The 17032-nt window shown below is 40.9% G+C and overlaps 1 protein-coding gene across 2 annotated transcripts in view; it reads right to left on the bottom strand.

The window, feature by feature from the left end:
- The window catches only part of PLCB1 (phospholipase C beta 1), an 856639-nt gene that overhangs the window by 570094 nt on the left and 269513 nt on the right, over positions 1–17032 (bottom strand). For both annotated transcript variants that reach the window (XM_019972864.2, XM_070801935.1), the window contains exon 3: positions 10675–10743. In XM_019972864.2, coding sequence (XP_019828423.2) covers positions 10675–10743 — 69 coding nt within the window. The remainder of the gene's footprint in view (positions 1–10674; positions 10744–17032) is intronic.

Raw genomic sequence — 17032 nt, 5'->3', positions numbered from 1 at the left:
TTCAAAAATCAGGGAAATAGCTTGTAATCAGCAAAGGGAGACAATAAAGAAAGCACAATTCCAGGCCTCAAGGATGATTCATTAAAACCACTGTTGTATAACATCCAAATAACAGCTCATTATGAGATTTTATATATTGGCATCCAGATTCTATGATGAGCTATTTAAGATTTGACAACCCTTAAATAAGTAGCCTATTTTGAATATTAGCAAGGAATGCTGATCATATAGGGAAAATATTAAAAGTGTATAAAATTTTATCTTCAATAAAGTTACAAGTATGCAAAACTAAAAAGAGTAGCAGGAAACTACCATTTTATTCAAACGATGACTCCTTCCTCCTTTTAAACGCTCTTAGGCTTCCAAGGTATACCTTCTTCTCATTCTCCTTCCTTCTCAGTCTCTATTTTTATTATTGTAGCAAAATACACATACCATAAAATTTATTATTTTAGTGATTGTCAAGTGTTGCAGTTTAGTGACATTGAACAAATTTACATTGGTATACACTATCACCACCATTCATCGGCAGAATCTTTCATCTTCTCAAACTGAAACTCTGCCCTCATTAAACAGGAACTCCCCGTGCTCCCTCAATCCAGCCCCTAGAAACCGCCAATGCTACTTCTGGACTCTCTGAACCCGACTATTCTAGGTACCTCTTCTAAGAGGGATCGCATGATGTTTGTCATTTTGTGTCTGGCTTATTGCACTTAGCATACCTTTTCCTAGGCTTATCCTTACTGTAGCAGTTAAAATTGCATTCCTTTTTAAGGCTGAATACTATTCCCTTGTGTGTATCTAGGGCATTTTGTATATCCATTCATCTTCTGATGGACATTTGGGTTTTTCCACCTTTTGTAAGTAACGTCACCATGGACACTGGTATATAAGTACCTTTACGGTTCCTGCTTTCCACTCCTTGGGGAATAAACCAGTTTCAGTCTCTCTCACTGTTCCTCCTCATCCCCTTGAAGCCTAAATGCTGGAGATAGCATGGTTTAGATATCAGAAGTTTCTTTTATACCTATAATCCTTAAAGGCCTCCCTTGACTTTGAGTTTTGAAGAATCAAAGTTATTAACTCCATGGCCAACATTACCCCACCTCCAGATTTGTAGATTCAAATACGATACCAGGTAGAAGCCTGATAAGCATCTCAAGCTTTAAATATCCAAAAACCAAACTAAATTTTTCTGTTTAAATGAGCTTCTTCCTTCCCATCTGCATGAAAACCCAATTCCCACACTTTCCAAAGTCAAAACGCTAAAAGTTGTTCTTGAATCCCTTCTTTACCCCATCCCTCACACCCAAGGCACTGGCAAAACCTTTTGTCTTTAAAACACATTAGACTCTGGCTTTCTCTACACCTTTTGGTCAAAAATCATCATCAACACTGCCTGGGCACTGGCAACAGCCATTTGGTTGGTATCCTTCTTCCTTTGTCCTCTGTGGTCTGTTCTCAAGGCTGTGGCCAATGATGCTTTTTAAAAGCTAGGTCAGATCTTTGTCACTCCTCTGCTCAGAACATTCAGATCCTTGCTCATGTCTCTCAGAGGAAAAGCCAAAATCATTAACACGGCCTATGAAGCCCAAAATATGTGGCCCCCAGCCACCTACAGCCACCTATCTGACTTCTGCTTTTCTTTGCTGTACTTCGCTGTAGCCACACTGCGCACAGAGTTGGTTCCTCAAACATGCCAAGCTTGTTCCTATTTCAGGGTCTTTGCTCTTATTGCACCCTCTGCCTGGAATCCTTCCCCTTCCCTTAATTCATGTCTCTGCTCACCTGATCTCAGCAAGACAGCCTACTCTGCTAGGGCTCAGAAAACCAGCAATCCTCTCTGCCACTCAAGATCTGTGGCCCCTTATCCTTGCTTGATTCACTTCAGTGGGACTTATCTGCCATCTGTTTCCCGACCCCGAGGGGTGCTGGAGGGAACCTGCTCACAGGGCTCTAGGCTGTGTGCATATTGCTTTCGAGCTCTAGGTGATGGCAGGATCTGGTTTGAAACTCCCCAGGTTTGGAATATTCACCCAAAAGAAATGAAGAAACACAGCAGATCAGGGATTTCCTCCCCACTTCCTCCCTTCTTTCCTTCCTACTCCTCCCTCCCTTCCTCCTTCTCTCTCTATCTCCCTCCCTGTCTTTCTTTCTTTTGCTTTTTTCCTGGAAAGCCAGTTTACCACCACCACCTGTTTCCTGCTCCTAAAAAGTATGTTATATGAGAACAGAGTTGTTTTTTTCCTAGTGCCCAGAACAGTGCCTGGCAGAAGCAGAAAGTCAATGGTCATGTGTCAAAGCAACAGTGAAATTGAAAAGGCATCATTCTGCTATAAGGATTAGAAAAACAAAACCCGATCAGCTTTTTGTATTTAGTTGTACCCTAACCTGCCTTATGTGATTGTGGTGATATATACACAGGTTTCCCGCATTATCCAAAAGTAGACCATTCCTGTGAAAGTTTCCATAAGCTGAAATGGCATAAAGTGGAGAAGCAGTTGCCTTCAGACACATCTTGCTAAGCCAGGCACAAAATAAGTCGAGATAAAGCACCGGTGCTCACAGAGGCAACGCAAAGCTTGCTGAGTTGCTGAGGACAGTTCCCGGGGAAGGAGCTTGGTGGTGCCCGCTCAAAGCTCACAGTATACTGCCTCTGTAAGGGCTCCTCTGCTGCAAACAAGTGCTGAGTGTCATTTTCCCACTTTTGGCTTTTATTCTTTTTTGTTAAAGTGAAAATCCTCTTCAGATTTCTTTCATAGAGCCAAAGCAGGTGCTAATGTAGGTCTTTCATAAAATGAAGTGGTGTACAGTGAACTTTGGAAAAGCATGGGGCACCTGTACTGCTGCTCTGTGCTGGGCCCTTCACTGCTGTTCTGTTACCATACCACTGCACCCCACTACTGTACCCCTGTTCTGTGCCACTGTCCTGCTGACTGTGCTGCCGTGTGCCCGAGCTGTGCTCCGGTACCACTGCACGCTGCTGCTGCTGCGCTGCTGTGCCGGGACCTGCTGTACCACTTAGAATTTAACTGCAACCTGGATACATACAAGGCTCTGCTGTGCTGTGCTCAGTCATCTCCGACTCTTTGCAACCCCATGGACTGCAGTCTGCCAGTCTCCTCTGTCCATGGAATTTTCAGGCAAGAAAATGAGTGGGTTGCCATTTCCTTCTCCAGGGGATCTTTCCCAACCAGGGATCAAACCCACGTCTCTTGCATCTCCTGGGTAATTATCCGTTGAGCAAGAGAAACAGTTTACTTTGCATAAAGCACAGTTTGAAAGTACAACCATGGAAATCCTTGTCAGTGATACTGTGGCATATGGATCATGAGACCTGAATAAACCCGGGAGCGTGTAAGTGTGGTGTTGCTCCTTCTGGAGTCCAGGGCAATCTTAGAACTGCTTCCAAGAAGACATGTGCAAAATTTGACATGTCTTTCTTCTTTTTAAGTTCATGATTTGCTATGACCAGGGTAGGAAGTTTTACCTCAGTTTTATAAACTGTAAGATGGAGTGCCTTGGCTTGATTAACTGACCTTAAACGTTGGAATAAGCAGCTAAAAAAACTTACACGCATAAAATCACGTGCTCCCCTGACACTGCTTTCATCGATGAGAAAGCAGAGGCATGGAACAACCTGAGCTCGGTAATGGCAGGGCAGGCATCGGAGACCACAGCTCCACTTCCCTAGGCCCATCTACTTTTCAACACTCCTAAGGATGAGATACTTCCTAAGAGGTAAAGGAATTACCCTTTTTAGCGTCATTTCTGAAAACTTTCTGGGACAAGTAAAGAATCCCCCAGGAGATGCAGGTTCAATCCCTGGGTTGCGAAGATCCCTGGAGAAGGAAATGACATCCCACTTCAGTATTCTTGCCTGGGAAATCCCAGGGACAGAGGAGCCTGGCGGGCTATAATCCATGGGGTCGCAAAAGTCGAACACTACCGAGCATGCGTGCAATGAGGATTTGGGGTAGCCCATACAAAAAATATACTTTTTGTTCTGTTCCAGAGCATAAACTCACACATACAAAAAAAGTATCACAAAATTTGCTCTGCACAAGACTCTGATCTTTTTTATTCTAGTCAAGCCTATTTTATTTAATTAATGCTATACCACTAATGTATCAGAAACCATAGTGATACACACTCCTTTAAAAATCAAAGCTCCTTTTGAAATGAAGATACAGTGAGTGTGTGTATACGGCATAGATAAGATGCATATAACATAGAATCTTTCTCTTACATGTGCTTTATAAACCTGGGGGTGCAGGGGACAGGAGGGGAGGCGAAAGGGAGCGGAGGGAGAATACAAAAAGGGAAACATAAACACATTTTATATCTCAAAAAATAAGGTACTTTTAGTTTAGCAAAATTTGAATAAACATTTCCTAATTTCTCTCCAGTGAGAAACTGCAGACCTGCTAACCTGAACAAAAGCTGTATACAGCAAAGCAGATCTGGAATTGAATGCATTGTGTCGGGAGTAGACATTTAAAATTCATTAACACATAGAAGCTTTTTTATTTCCTATAAATGTTATTTCAAATCACAGCAGGCATAGGAAATAGTCATCTTCAACTAGATTGTGAATTTTTCTATAATGAGATGCTGTGAAAAACAAAAATAATAGGACTACATGGATAAATATCTGTGGGGTGCTTGCGTATTTTGATAAACACTCTCTGCTCCACACATGTTCTGCCTTCCTCTGATCTTAGTCCCCACAGAAAGCCTTCCTCTCAGTCTGTCTCCATGTTGCATCACCTTCCTGTCCTAAGCTTCCCAACTTTTCTCACTAATCGTCATCCTGCTGCATCTAGTCTCGCCAACACAATGGTCCCCTCCTACTGAGCTTTCCTCTTCCGGACCAGACGCCTCCTTCTATGAGGTGGTTATGCTTCAGTCTTTCTGGAATACTCTGTAGGAAGCTAACCTCTCTTTTGGTGCCTGCTACACAGAATTGCTGCAGTGTGGGAAGCTGGGTGCTGCCAGGGGTGATGTACAGAGATGGCCACCATGAGGACCCTGAGGATGAGAGAGGAATTCCTTCCAACACCTTAGAAGCCAGTTCAGTGAAAGAAAAAGACATATATTCCTTGGTAACAGTTCTTGAGCAGCTGGATGAGACTCAATGCAAACTCAGAAATTTCATTGAATTGTTGAACACATTCCAATCATTTTTAATAAATTAACTTTTTATTTATTCAGTTCAAGATAAGATTTTCTTTTGCAATTTAAAGATCTTAAATCTGGTATTAATAACCTACTCTTTCTTGCCTGTCATTCCACCAAGTCCCTTTCAGCCAAGCCTCTGCTCCAAACTGTTTTTACAACATAAGCTTTTCTAGTTTGAGTGAAATGAAACTGATTTCTGTAAATTTGAGATTTAAATAATGATAAATAAAAAATAATGATGATAATAGTGATGATAATGGTTACTATTTAATGAGTGCTTATTATATAGTAGTGATAACTTCAGGCAGTGGTGTTCAAATTTTGTGACAAATTTACTTTTCAAAACCCAATGTCCACACTACACACAGTAACTAGATTCTTGTAGCATCTCTGGGAGTAGAAAACAAGGGTCAGCATTTTTTAAAACTCCCCAGGAATTCTATAAGTGCTTAAATTTGAGAACTCTGCTGCTGGTAGTTTGCTAATGAATTATTTGATTTAACCATTACAACAATGATATGAAGTATTCATTTTTATTATTAGTATCTAGTGTCTAAGAAACAATGCTCAGTTGTGGATGTGCTGCTGGTGAAGGGAAAGTCCAAGGCTGTAAAGAGCAATATTGCATAGGAACCTGGAATGTTAGGTCCATGAACCAAGGCAAATTGGAAGTGGTGAAACAAGAGAGGACAAGAGTGAACACTGACATTTTAGGAATCAATGAACTAAAATGGGCTGGAATGCGTAATTTAATTCAGGTGACCATTATATCTACTACTGTGGGCAAGAATCCTTTAGAAGAAATGGAGTAGCCTTCATAGTCAACAAAGAGTCTGAAACTTGGGTACAATCTCAAAAATGACAGAATGATCTTAGTTCGTTTCCATGGCAAACCATTCAATATCAGAGTAATCCAACCACTGTGCTGAAGAAGCTGAAGTTGAACGGTTCTATGAAAATGTTCTTTTCATCACAGGGGACTGGAATACAAAAGTATGAAGTCAAGAGATACCTGGAGTAACAGGCAAGTTTGGCTGTGGAGTACAGAATGAAGCAGGGGAAGGATAACAAAGTTTTGCCAAAAGAAGGCCTTGGTCATAACAAACACCCTCTTCCAACAACACAAGAGATGACTCTAACATGCACATCATGAGAAGATCAATACTGAAATCACATTAATTATGTTCTTTACAGCCAAAGTTGGGGAAGCACTCTACAGTCAGCAGAAACAAGACTGGGAGCTGACTGTGGCTCAAATCATGAACTCCTATTGTAAAATTCAGACTTAAGTTAAAGAAAGTAGGGAAAACTACTAGACCATTAGGTATGACTTAAATCAAAATCCTTACAGTTATACAGTGGAAGTGAGAAATAGATTCAGGGATTAGATCTGACAGATGCCTGAAGAGCTATGGATGGAGGTTTGTAACACTGTACAGGAGGTGATGATCAAAACCATCCCCAAGAGAAAGAAATGCAAAAAGACAAAATGGTTGTTTGAGGAGGCCCTACAAAGAGCTGAGAAAAGAAGAGAAGTGAAAGGCAAAGAAAAAGAGGAAAGATATACCCATTTGAATGCAGAGTTCCAAAGAATAGCAAGAAGAAGTAAGAAAGCCTTCCTCAGTGATCAGTGCAAAGAAATATAGGAAAACAAAGAATGGGAAAGACTAGAGATCTCTTCAAGAAAACTAGAGATATCAAGGGAACATTTCATGCAAAGATGGGCACAATAAAGGACAGAAATGGTATGGACCTAACAGAAGCAGAAGCTATTAAGTAGTGGTGGCAAGAGTACACCAAAGAATTATTAAAAGATCTTGATGACCCAGATAACCACGATGGTGTGATCACTCACTTAAAGCCCAACATCCTGGAAGGTGAAGTCAAGTGGGCCTTAGAAAGCATTACTACAAACAAAGCTAGTGGAGGTGATGGAATTCCAGCTGAGCTGCTTAAAATCCTAAAAGATGATGCTGTTAAGTTGCTGCACTCAACATGCCAGCAAATTTGGAAAACTCAGCATTGGCCACAGGACTGGAAAATGTTAGTTTTCATTCCAATCCCAAAGAAAGGCAATGCCAAAGAATGCTCAAACTACTGCACAATTGCACTTATCTCACACACTAGCAAAATAATGTTCAAAATTCTCCAAGCCAGGCTTCAACAGTATGTGATCAATGAAATTCCAGATGTTCAAACTGGATTTAGAATAGGCAGAGGAATCAGAGATCAAACTGCCAACATCCATTGTATCATCGAAAAAGCAAGAGAATTTCAGAAAAACATCTACTTCTGCTTCATTGACTATGCTAAAGCCTTTGACTGTGTGGATCACAACAAACTGTGGAAAATTCTTCAAGAGATGGGAATACCAGACCAGCTTATCTGCATCCTGAGAAACCTGTATGTAGGTCAAGAAGCAAGTGTTAGAACCAGATATGCAAAAATGGACTGTTTCAAAATTGGGAAAGAAGTATGTCAAGGCTGTATATTGTCACCCTGCTTATTTAACTTGTATGCAGAATACATCATGTGAAATGTAGGGTTCGATGAAGCAAAAGCTTTAATCAAGATTGCTGGGAGAAATATCAATAACCTCAGATATGCAGGTGACACCACCCTTATGGCAGAAAGCGAGGAAGAACTAAAGAGCCTCTTGATGAAGGAGAAAGAGGAGAGTGAAAATTTGCCTCAAATTCAACATTCAAAAAATGAAGATTATGACATCCAGTCCCATCACTTCCTGGTAAATAGAGGAAGAAACAATGGAAATAGTGACAGACTTTATTTTCTTGGGCTCCAAAATCACTGCAGATGGTGACTGCAGCCATGAAATTAAAAGACACTTGCTCCTTGGAAGAAAAGCTATGACCAACCTAGACAGCATATTAAAAAGCAGAGACATTACTTTGCAAACAAAAGTCTGTATAGTCAAAGCTATGGTTTTTCCAGTATCATATATGGATGTGAGAGTTGGACCATAAAGAAGGCTGAGTGCCTAAGAACTGATGCATTTGAACTGTGGTGCTGGATAAGACTCCTGAGAGTCCCTTGGACTGCAAGGAGATCCAACCAGTCCATCCTAAAGGAAATCAGTCCTGAATATTCATTGGAAGGACTGATGCCAAAGCTCCAGTACTTGGGCATCTGATGCAAAGAGCCAACTCATTAGAAAAGGCTCTCATTGTGGGAAAGATTGAAGGCAGGAGGAGAAGGGAATGACAGAGAATGAGATGGTTGGATGGCATCACTGTCTCAATGGACATGAGTTTGAGCAAGCTTCCGGAGATGGTGAAGGATAGGGAAGCCTGGTGTGGTGCAGTCCATGTGGTTGCAAAGAGTCGGACACAACTGAGTGACTGAACAACCATGACAACATGCAAAGAAACTGGCTTTGAAAACGTTAAAGTATATTGAGATGCTTGAACTCCAGCAAGGAATGTAAAGTTAAAAAAAAATCAAGAATGTGGATTAAAAAAATAGAGAACACAAACCTAGGTTGAACAAACTTTAAAAGCCAGAGTATTCTGAGGTTGAAATCTGTCCTGAAGGGTAGCATTTTAGGATCAAATAGTGGTTTATCAACCAAACAGAATACATACGCTAGTGCTGTTCATTTCTCAACATTCAGTAGACATTTATCAAACTGTGTCCATATATGAAATATTTAACTTAAGTAGGCTGAGGGCTGCAGTAAAAGAATCAAACCTAAAAGGTCTATGTGTGCCAGAGGGACTGACTTGAACTCCCAAAGCCTAGAAACAAAAAGGGTCCGATGGAGGGCAGGCAACTGACTTTAGCCAATAATGACCATGAAACTTCAAATTAGGCCAATGAATTTGCATCAAAAGACAACATTTGTAATTGTTATCAATATAATTCTTGGAACTAATAGGCTTATGTAAAACCCGTCTAAAATCTTGGGAGAAGAATAAAATGTCTACCCTGAAAACTGAACAATTCTGAATCAGCAACAAAACATTAAAAACAATAAGCTTGATACAAAAATGAAAGACCAAACTATTGGAATACCATTGTATTTCTAAGTGAGTGAGCAAGTGAGTGAAAGTTGCTCAGTCATGTCCGACTCTTTGCGACCCCATCGACTATACGGTACACGGAATTCTCCAGGCCAGAATACTGCAGTGGGTGGTAGCCTTTCCCTTCTCCAGAGGATCTTCCCAACCCAGGGATCGAACCCAGATGTTCTGCATTGCAGGCATATTTCTAAGTGATTGATGCAAATAATGGACAATTTTCAGGTGAAACACAGAAACCTTTCTGAAAATAATTTTGATTTTTCTTTCTTTTCATTTACCACATTTTCCTGTAGGTCATTTTAACCTCTTCAGCAATAAAATTTGTATTGTATTTGGCTGTTTGCTCTATGACAAAATTTGCCAGCAACTACCACACTGTTAGGTATCTGAAGACTATCACTCTGCGTGACTTTCCTCGCTGCATCTCCACAGCAACAGATAATTTTTGATGTCAAAGTACATGTTTTGACTTTTAAGGAATAAAGCAAAACATGCAGGTAGATACTCAAATAGAAAATCGCTGGTTTTATATCAATTATGGAAGGAGGAGAGTCCCTGAATGGCACCTGCACTTTCCTATTTGCCAACATTCTCTCTGTGCTACAGAAGAAGTCCTTAAAATACTAAAGAAGTATTAAAATTTAAATACACTAAAGCGTAGTTTCCCAGTTTGATAACAAGTCAATACATCCTGCTACTATACCCTACCAGATAATCTAAATTTTTAAAATATATGTAATGTTTTATTCAACATTTTGGGGGCCATGCTACATGACATGTGGAATCTTAGTTCCCTGACCAGGGATCAAGCCTGCACCCTCCTCAGTGGAAGCACGGCGTCTCAACCACTGGACCACCAGGGAAGTCCTATATTCAACGTTTTAAAACAATCTTCCAAAACTAAATTGCAAACACTGCTTTAGATGTTTCTTCAGTAAGTTTTTCAAATCCAAGTAAGTCAACATTCCATATAACTGATTCCAATGTCTGTGAGTGTTCACTAGGAACATTTGCAAAAAGATTTGACACTCTAGCTTCAGGGATGAAATGACTCCAACTGCAAAACATTTGAGCTAAAAGATCCTGTTTATCTGACTAAAAGGTAGGTTCATGTATGCTTAAAAGGCTCAGGGAATTTTTCAAACACTTTAAAGCACATTTTGAGTATTTAGAATTACCCAATAACTTTTGCATTATTATTTAAAAAAAAAAAAAGATCCAAGGGCATAAAGCAAGTCCTATGTCCACTGATTGTATATTTGCTCATTGTTTCCATCTTTTATCAAAAATGGTACTGTTTGGACATACCGGCTTCTGGAAGGACTGGCTGTTTTATTGCATTTTATGTCATTCTACAACAGAGAAACTTTTAATTGGGGCAATTAATTGATACCATGACACAGCTAAATAATCAAGGCAGCATCTGGTGTGTATAGCATGCTCCACTTCCTACCTTGGGCGCCTTGGCATGTTTCCCACATCTGGCGTCTTTGACAAGGCTGAGATCTAACAGCTCCGTCTCCTGGAAGGCAAAAGTGTGAGATCGTTAAGCATCCACACAGATCTTTTTTCTTTTGTTTCATAGCATTGACATCACTTTAAAAATAATATTATCTTGAAACTTGCCTGAAAATTTCCCTGCAGTTGGGATATTTTTCTCCTCTTACAGGCACTGCCTGTCAATGGAATGGGAGTGGAAAAGAAAAGACAGCTACCTACTAGTTCTCAGCTTCATATATCATAATATATTCTGAAAGTACAATGGTTTGGGTCCCCAGTCTATCCTATAAGCCATTCCTAAGTCATGATGAGTCAGGCCTTCCTGTTCCCTTGTTGAAATATAATCCTAAGAGTCACTCTGAGTGTTTTGAGGATTTGTGAGTGGGGTGAGGTGTTAGGGTGGGAGTTGGAGGAAGTGCCACCCCCAGCTCGCAGCATACCCAGCCCACATGGCCAAGCTAAAGAGATGGGTACGCCTCCCATACCTGCACCCCAAGCCTTTTGCACACACCCTTTAGGCCTATCTTTTCATTTATTCATTATATATTATTGAATGTCTATAATATTCAAGTTACTCCAGGATATAAGACACATAAGATAAGGCAGCTTCTCTGAATGGACTTGCAAAGTAAAGAAATACATATACGCATAAGACAAGGGAGAGTATGTTAACGCCAACTTTAAAGTTAACTGCTATGATGGAGGGGGGTTAAAAAGAAAAGATTACTTTTCCCCTAGAGGCTCAGAAAAAAAATTCTGTGGAGGAGTCATTGAGCCTGGAGAAGAGAAGTGAGGAGATAAAGGTCTCCCCCAACTGATGGTCCCTCATGGGCAAACATCCAGCCAAGAGAGGACCAGAGGTTTGAGCAGAACCTTGAGGTCTTCATGACTCTTAGTTGCTCAGAGAAGGAGGACAGTGCGTGGGAAGCAGATGGGAGGGGGAGATGCAAAGGAAGAGAGGGATGAGAGGGGATCTGTGTACACCTACGGCCGATTCATGTTGAGGTTTGACAGCAAACAGCAAATTTCCGTAAAGCAATCATCCTTCAATTAAAAAAATTAAATTAATTAATTAAAAAAAGAGTGAGTGAGGGAAGGCGCAAGGGAAGCCACAATGGTGGTGCAGGAAGGTGCGTGCGCAGGCGGCATGCAGAATTCCACTGTGGGCACAGGACGTATAAAAGGGAGCGAGAAGACCAGAATGGATTTGGGTAGAAGGATAGAAACCCTAAAAGTCTGGCGAGGGACACTGAGCCATGGAGTCTGGGACATGCACATCACCGAGTTACACAGAGAACTCTGCCACCAGCCAGATGAGACTGGTGCAGTGAGCAGAGACATCCAAGCTGGGCGTTAGACAAGGAGCCACTGGGATGGCTCCTCTGCGCCCCTTCTCCCAGCGGGAGGTGCTGCACCCTCACAGGAGGGGCGGTAATTTCTCATAGGCCCCGGCTTTTATGAGGACCACCACCTGGGATTCCCAGCCAATCCCTTCAAACAGCCGCCCCCGACTCCAAATGTTTGGTGCAAAATGGTCTGATTATTTTCCTGAACTGAGCTGAACTGAAGGTTGATTTCATGATTGCAGGACAATAAGGGTCAAAGATGTGATGGACTCTACACTGGGGTGCAAACCCCACAGCAGGTACAACAGAACCCCGGGCCTTGCACAGCTCTCCACGAGCGGAAGGGAGCACAGCAAACAATGCCTTTTCTGCTTTCGCTCACACCGGCCTTCGCAATTTGCTTTCCCCCATTTTAGTGAATTCCTTAACCCATTATTGTGCATGGCTCTGTGGAGACCCTCCCAAACCCTGGTGTGTGACAGGAAGCAAAACCAGCAAGGATCTTGCAGGACAGAGTAGCGGGCATGATGCTTCCTCCAAGGATGCACCGTCCACAGTATCAAAGGTCACCTGGTGAGAGTTAGGAACCAACAGCTCTCAAATGTGGGAATTAAGACTTCACCCAGGCAAAGGCATGCAGAGGATTCAGGAGATAGGAGGTGGGGCAACTGGCCCACGTTTCTTCATCTTCATGGCAACAGCAGCCAAAACATTTACTGAAAGAGGAGAAACAGGAAGGGAACCAAGCTTGAAGAAACTTAATCTAAAAGACAAGAACTGAGTGGAGTGTTGAGAGACAGAGACCAGATGAAGGTCAAGGTGTTAGGAATAAAGACAGAGGATGGTTGGATGGCATCACCGACTCGATGGACCTGAGTTTGAGCAAGCTCTGAGGGTTGGTGATGGACAGGGAAGCCTCGTGTGCTGCTGTCCATGGGGTCGCAGAGTCAGACACAACCAAGGGACTGAACTGAACCAAACTGACTGACGATAGGAGGTAGAACTGACTAAAGTAAAGAGAGAAGGCATTGACAGTTCTAGGGATTCCAGCTTCCTCACTGGGACTCGGAAGTTTGGGCAAAAGCGACAGTGCATAGAGGAGATGCTGGTTTGAGGACTTTATCCATTTGGAAATACCCGTCATTAATTCAAGGAAGCATTATTTATTGAATCCTGCAATGTGTCAGGTACAGACTAGATACTGAGGAATGACACCTCAAAATATAAAGAGACACTCATGCACAAAGCTGATGATATACTCTAAAGGAGACATTTCAAAGTGCATTGCAGACATGGGCCACAGAGGGCTAAGGCATCTTTTCAGCCAAATAAGGATGAAAAGGAGTCTGCCAGCCTTCTAATTCTGCGTTCTGGGGGGAGGGCTCCAGGGAAAGGAAACAGCAATTACAAATGCGAAGAGGCAGGAGTCCTGAGCAGAAAACAGGTCACTCTGGACACACCGCAGAAGTGCGTAGAGGGTCACCAATCACTTCCAAACTTAGCAGTTGTTACCTGTATGTTCTCTTTGTAATAATTCATAAAACACTGACATGTTTTTCAAGCTTTTTTTCCCCATAAACATAGCATCATGTTATATATATATGCAGAATAAAAATCACACCCAAATACATGGTACATTTACCTAATTGCACACTAACATCTTCTATTCAAGGAAATTTCTCCTAGTTGAATAACAATAGACTTAAACTTCACTTATTTGTTTTAAGCACAAAGCCCAAATTGAATTCGCAAAGAAACAGGCCTCCGCAAGCAGCGCTCTACAGACTGTCCTATTACAGATAATGGCCACTGTTTTCTGCTTCCAGCTCAAGAGCAAACACTCATTTCCCAAGTCACAGAGGGGTAGTTAACATTCATTTTGATACCACAGCAACTTAGAAACTTCTCTGCTGCGTGTGTAAAATTGTGCATGCAGGAAAACCACCACAGGGCACTCTGAGCACGGGTAATGTGGTGTGCGAAAGGCCCCGGTGGAAATCTATCCACAGACTCATTCAGCTAGGAAGACATGATTAAAACAGCCTCCCACTTCTATTAACATGCAACCGCCACCCCTCTGGGATTTAACTACATCCTATTTGCACTCCACTAAAAAGAAAATGAGGAACACAATGGAGGGACTGCAAAAATGTTACTTGCGCCATTAAAACTCTTTCTAGGTTAATTTTCTAGTGTTAATAGTTTTAACAACCCACTTTCATGATGCGAAAGCAAGGAAATGGCCCCTTTCTCAGTTCATTTAAGAGTGACTGTTTTTCAGGTCTATGGAATTCACTATTTCTTTATTATTTTCTTTAAGAGAGGGAGGCCCCATGATTTTTAATACCTGGGTTTGAGGAAGGGCCCTAAAATGAACTAGCCATTTATTTGTGCAATCATCAGACCACAGTGAGCATCAACTGTATCATCTATACAATGAGTATGATAATACTTTCTACATCAGTGGTTCTATAGACCACACTGGAGTCACCTAGAACACGTGCAAAACATAGACGGTTGAGCACCGTTCATCAGCATTTCTAGTTCAGCAGGACTTGGGTTCACCTAAGAGTCCACATCTCTAACCCGCTCTCCTGTGATGCTGTTCCATGGACCATAATGGAAAACGCGGATGTACTCATTCACAGAATTGCTATTATAAGGCTTTTTAGGTGAACATGACAGATAAAACTATGCATTATATGTTATATTATGTTGCATGAAAAATTTAAAATGCTTACTTCTTTATACTCGGAATGGGCAAATAAAAATTTACACTTATTAAAAGCAAAAGTGTGACTAATGGTGACTAACCTAGGCTCAGATCTTATTTATTGAAGATAAACTATTGAATGACAAAAGCCACTATCTCCTATTCTAATGTGTACTTACCATTAGATTTTACTCCATAGAATAAATGTTCCTGCTTGTAAATTTAAGCAATCATTGATTTTTGATGAAAATTGCTACACTATACAACTTTTGTGTTACACTTTGTAACATTAAAGACATTTAGCAAAGTAAAAGAAGAAAATGTGTCCTTCTGTCTCACCTCTAAGCCCATCCAACAAGGAAAGAGGGTTGGGGTGCCCAAAGGCCTGTGATCAACCTGGAATAGTCAATGAAGAATGAACTAATAGACCCCCTTTTATTTCCAAGGCACACAATGGCACCTGCAGAGCTTAGAGACCACATTCCTAGCACCCACAGGTACATCTCTAAGTCAGAATGGATAAAAGTCAATTAACAGTAATCAATGATTTATTTTTGATACTTTGAATGAATGATGAGAAAACCAAGACAGAAAAGCTAGGAGAAGACCAAACTGTCTCTGATGTTTATTATTCAGCAAAAAGACTTCAATTCATCAGCCACCAATACACTGTGAGGTAGATGAGTCATGAAATGCACTGCAAACTCAGGAAAGAATACAATTTAAAACTCAGCCCTCTTCCAGAATACCAATTTCTATGCATTGTCACCAAATTCTATTAGTCATCCAATACATTAATGTGCTTTAAGTTCACACAATATACAATCAGAGCAGCAATTACAGTCATAAATATTACACAGGGAAGATATTAATGGCTGGGTATGTATACTTCCCCATGTGTTATATTCATTAAGTTGTTCAACCTTGATTTACCAAAAGTAGAAGACATTAATATGTTTTATTGGCTGCCAACCCCCTAAAATGTCCAATGTTTAAATAAAGCAACTTGAGCATCATTTAATGAAGTGTTTTAATTTAAAGAGAAGCAGATAAAATAGACTCTGTGTTCTTTAACTTGATTTCACTCCTGAGGGAGTGAAAATCTGTTTAGTATACTTCCCAAAAAATATTCCCTGCACCCACCTTCACCTGGTCTCTTGCTTTCTTTGCTGCCCAGCCTCAGATGTCTTTCCCTCCCCAGTCTGCAACGGAGCCTCAGGAGGAAACACACAAGGAAATGAGATGCCCAGGTCACCAATACCAGCCACAGCAGAGGAAAGAGAAAGATGACACATCTGGATTTCTTTATTTAAAAAATTCTTGGTGTAATATAGTGCAAATTTCATAGAACTAGAAGGCAGAACACTTAAGCTGTCCCTTGGAATTGCCATTTGTAATCTGTGTACCATTAAGTCAGTTACTACAGATGCCTGTTTCTTAAATCCTTGTGCGTCAAACAGAGATGCCAATGCCATCAATATCTTTCTCAGTGGGCTGTTGTTTAATCTACTGAGATATTAAACTGAGATCTCCACTTAGCTAGCAGGGACTCCTGCATCTATATAAATTCTTATGCTGGCAATAGCTGCTATGCCAAGAGAAAGGGAAAGGAACCCAGGAGAAAAGCCACTAATGTGTAAGTAAAGCACCTAGATGAAAAGCACAGAAAGCAAACAAGAAAACAAACAAAAATGAAAATCTAGTACTTGAGATATTTCATTAAATGTTGAGTCAACTTGGAAAGGAAGTTGGTTTTACTTTCAGTGTCACAGTTAAATGCAAAATAAAATTAATATTTGAAATTGAGAATATGTGAACTAGCATGTCTTATGAATTTTATTATAAATATTGACATAGTTTTCAGCCAATCAAATAAAGCTGAAAAATTACTGAATGAGACAAAAAGAACCAAAATCAAGTAATATAATTAATATGACAACAATAATAATAATTTTAACTAATAATAGAGAACCGACAATGTGCCAAGAATTGTAAATAATTTGTACATACTATCTCGTTAGTCTTGACTGCACCACTGTAGCATCGGTACCATGTTCCTGTACTTTGAAGATAGGAGAACTAACGGAGACCTTAAATGACTACTGCTCATCAGTTGAATAACTGCATCACGAATCTCAACTTTTTGCCCACCTGTAGCAAGCTGAATTCCAAGCTGACCACCAGAACTCCTGCCCCTGACTTCTGTGCCTCTGTGGAAACCTCTCTCATTGACTGTGGCCAGGACCTACAAC

Source organism: Bos indicus, chromosome 13 (assembly GCF_029378745.1).
Source record: "Bos indicus isolate NIAB-ARS_2022 breed Sahiwal x Tharparkar chromosome 13, NIAB-ARS_B.indTharparkar_mat_pri_1.0, whole genome shotgun sequence".
Taxonomy (NCBI): Eukaryota; Metazoa; Chordata; class Mammalia; order Artiodactyla; family Bovidae; genus Bos; species Bos indicus.
The sequence above is the reverse complement of the archived record's forward strand: the minus strand, read 5'-3'. Positions and strand labels throughout refer to the sequence as shown.